The sequence below is a fragment of the Bidens hawaiensis genome, unplaced genomic scaffold, assembly GCF_021521415.1.
Source record: "Bidens hawaiensis isolate Kalapana, Puna unplaced genomic scaffold, B.hawaiensis_p1.1 tig00035988_1, whole genome shotgun sequence".
Lineage (NCBI taxonomy): Eukaryota > Viridiplantae > Streptophyta > Magnoliopsida > Asterales > Asteraceae > Bidens > Bidens hawaiensis.
In genome coordinates this window covers 123,997-127,761 of record NW_027496282.1, presented here as the reverse complement: position 1 = coordinate 127,761, position 3,765 = coordinate 123,997, and the positions used below count along the sequence as shown (strand labels likewise).

General features: G+C 37.6%; 1 protein-coding gene across 1 annotated transcript; it reads right to left on the bottom strand.

Moving 5' to 3' along the window:
* Window positions 1-277: 277 nt before the first annotated feature.
* Window positions 278-3,388, bottom strand: LOC143588113 (uncharacterized). The gene is made up of 6 exons (XM_077069214.1): window positions 3,147-3,388; window positions 2,125-2,361; window positions 1,923-2,034; window positions 1,676-1,850; window positions 1,323-1,560; window positions 278-806 (listed from the first exon to the last, which is right to left on the bottom strand). Exons 1-6 carry the CDS (start codon window positions 3,319-3,321, stop codon window positions 514-516), a joined length of 1,230 nt encoding a protein of 409 aa, XP_076925329.1. The 5' UTR covers window positions 3,322-3,388; the 3' UTR covers window positions 278-513.
* Window positions 3,389-3,765: the final 377 nt, after the last annotated feature.

The window sequence follows — 3,765 nt, the reverse complement described above, 5'->3', positions numbered from 1 at the left end:
CATCACCTACACAAGCAGCGGAAACGAAAAACGAAAAAAAAAATAATATTTTACACTGTAACCGGTTGGAACCGGTTACGGTGTAAGAACCGGTTTAGGAACCGGTCAGAACCGGTTCCACCGGTTCCGGGTCCGAGGGTTGGGGAACCGGTTCGGTTCCCTAACCGGTTCGACCATGGAACCGGTTTAAACAGTGATGTTGACTAATGGAACCGGTTCTGAACCGGTTCCGGTTCCTTTGACCAACCCGATTTGATCACCTATAGCCGCGGATACATAACCTTTATAATTATTGCCAACAGCTATTAGGTTTCTCAGTATATGTTTCAAAGACACAGAACAATAGCATCATCTTATCACAAACACATTCACAAATCACAGCCACCACCAACATTTAACACCAACCCACATACATACATATAAGTTGTTTATTTACATTTCACACTCCTAATAACCCCACATACTAAAAGTCTAAAACCATGAATAATCAAACATAACATATGTCTAATAAAGCTAATAGAATTCACGGTCAGGGAAGATGAGTGGAGCCACCAGTGACCAAATATAAAGTGCGGCAGTGACCCACTCGGTGCCAACCCGAACCCAAACTGAAGTCCACCCGACATCTATGAGATCTGAGCTTTCTGAACTGGTCCATCCGGATAGAAGCATGGCTGAATACATGCTTGCCAGTGCAAATATCAGATGGAAAAACATGTATGAGTAACTCACGGGTTTTGCTTCCACTTCTTTCTTGTCTTTTCCTGACTCTAGTTCTTCAGACTCTAGAAATGGTGATCGCTCGCCTGTGGTGAACGTAAGCTAAAATGTTAGTTTCATGTATATGGGTTCGTTTGGGTCACCTCAAACTATACAACGGGTCAATTTGGGCCTATTTCAAATTAGTCAACAGGTTCATTTGGGCCACCATCGCTGCAGTCTCCACCAAATTGACACATTTCAACCCGACTCTATTTTGGCTAACTCCTGTTCTGACCCAATCCAGATTGATACTTATTTTTTATCCAAATTGACACTTCTTTAAAACGGCCTGTTTTAACCCAAACAAAATTGATACGTTTTTAAAAACGGCCTGTTTTGACACGAACCGAATTGATACTTTATTAGAATGGCCCGTTTCAACCTAAACCATACTGATACTTTTCTAAACGGCCCGTTTGACCCGTATTGACCTGAACCGGTTCTGACCCATTACCCAAACCCACCGAACCCGCGCAGTTTGCCAGGAGCCCAGGTTCGGTTTCATGAATCCAATTTAGAACAAGCTATGTAATGTATATGATAAAGTGTACTGGTTTTACCTGCTCTTGGAGAAGATGGAGGGGATAAGAATGTTGTTGAAGAACCGGCCCGCAAAGCTGAATACAAAACTGATAAAACAGTTGTAATCATGCCAAGAATCAGTGTACTTGTGGTAACCGCTTTGGAACCGTTTAAACCATTGCATGCATAATCTCTAGGTTCAGCAGAAAGGCCAGTGTAACACACATAAGCACAGTAAACTGAAATAACTGAAGCAGGCAACAAGCTACCATTCACCTGTTAGATAGCATCAAGAATCGAACTTTAAACACTAAGATCATTGAGTCAAATATATAGGTTGTATACCTGAAAGGGTTTGTAATAATTTGATTAAAAATACACATATGATTACCGCGGGATGCAATGCAATAATAGCGAACGTAAGTGCTAGAATCATTGTCATCACAAGGAAGAAGACATTTAGACCACAGTCATGGCCAGACGGGTTGAACCAGATAAACAGCAGCCCGGATATTGTGAATGCAGCGATATAGCAAGTAACCGATACTGCAAGTAAAGCAACAAACCTGAAAATATACATAACAAATAAATCAGAAATGAAGAAATAGTAGGAATTTAACTATTAAGTATTAACTAACCACTTCTGTTCATCTTTAGCAACCCAAGCATCATTCCAAGAATGTGTAGCATCCAATAATATTAATACTTGAACTAACAAAAAGAACCCTGCTCCAAATTTCGATATAAATCCTGCATATTACAAAAATACAAACTTTTGATCCAAACGGCAAAACCCGAGTTAATGATCTTCATTAGTGATGCAATAGGATCTAAACTAACCATAAACTGATATGACTGAATTTGGAAGGAAAAACATGAGGATAATAAGCAAAGCCCAAATCACAATCTTGAAAATCCATCCACCATGGTGCCAACCGTCACGTCTGTCGTTTTGATCCTTTACACCGATCATTATTACCGCTAGTATTGCGAAAAACAAACAGTTTCCGAGACTGACACGAAGAACCGCTTGCGTTTGGAACCATTCATCAGAAAGTGTATCAGAAGTGTTGATCCCTATCAATCCCAAAATAAAACTAGATCAGTCAGTGAGATTTAACTCAAAAACAGCAATTATGTGATAATAAGACTGTAATCAGTACCAAATGTTTAATATCTAGCTAATTTAAGAAATTAAACCTTATTTTTAGGGCTGTAAACAAACCAAACGTTTGGCGGGAAGTTCATTTACTCTCATTCGTTTAATAAATGAAGGAACATGAACAAGGAATTTCATTCGGTTAACTATATAAACGAACACGAAGAAGGGCTATGTTTGTTCAAGTCTGTTTGTGACGTAAATGTTCGAGAATGTCTTCGCGTACATCCGTTTATGTTCATTAATATTTGTTTGCTTATGTTTGTTCATTACTTCATTAAAGGTTTTTAATACTTTTTATGACTCTCATAATCTTATGATATACTATTTACTATGAAAACAAAAATATATACCAGTCTTGGTTGGCCAAATCAAATAAGACGTTGTTAGGCCAGCTGTTCGTGAACCATTTAACTGTCCAATAAAATCTTAACCGATGAACATTGTATACACAGAATGTATAGCTGTATACAAATTTGTAGAATTAAACATTTTTATCTAATCATAAAAACTTGTAACATACTAGTGATAAACAGTTGAACACTAGAGCCTATTTTAAGCTAAAAATCCAAACTTGATGATCCAAAACCACTAAACCCGACCCGAATTACAAAACCCTAATTAAATTATTCCAAAACCAACATCAAACAATAAACCCCCAATTCACAATTCCACGTAATTTACGTCAAATAGAACAACTTACAAGAGAATTGCTTCAACAGAGGCGTGCCGATTTCACGAAGGACCCACGAGATGATCAACGAGAGACCAAATAGTCCGCAGTAGCCGAGTCTAGCTGACTTCTTTGTGATCGTTGATGCGGCTGATGTGCACAGGCCACAGGTTAAAGACGCACAGCATCCCATACAACACGACATCGTTTAATTGAATTGATTGGTTGATGGTTATTGTTCTTGTGAGCTTTGGTTGTTGATTGATTGATGGATCTGTTGTAAGGAGTAACGACTTTACCGATTTTCAGAGATTGGATTATTGTTTCGGATAAATACTCGAACCTTCGGTTATGGTAAAATATCATATGTTTAGAATAATAACTAGGTTGTTATCGGAGCGTTCATGCGTTGGTATTGGTAACACCCGGGCGTTGTTTACGTAAATGGACACAAATTCAGTTTTTATTGGCTATGTTATTTACGGTAATAAAACTAAACCAAAAAATATTCTCAAACTAACGTATTTAAAACAAATTATCAAACGAAACACCACATCACCTTACTTTTTCATTGTTTGATTTAGTATGAAATATATATAAATACAAAAAAAACTATTTCTATTTAAAAAAACACAAAAAATAGGTAAAA

Excerpts from the sequence above, each read along its gene's own strand:
- LOC143588113 (XM_077069214.1), bottom strand. The coding sequence starts at position 3,321 with ATGTCGTGTTGTATGGGATGCTGTGCGTCTTTAACCTGTGGCCTGTGC. Across the intron at positions 2,362-3,146 it reads TCTGTTGAAGCAATTCTCTT|GGATCAACACTTCTGATACA; the intron begins GTAAGTTGTTCT and ends TGGGATTGATAG. Across the intron at positions 1,561-1,675 it reads TTATTGCATTGCATCCCGCG|GTGAATGGTAGCTTGTTGCC; the intron begins GTAATCATATGT and ends GCTATCTAACAG.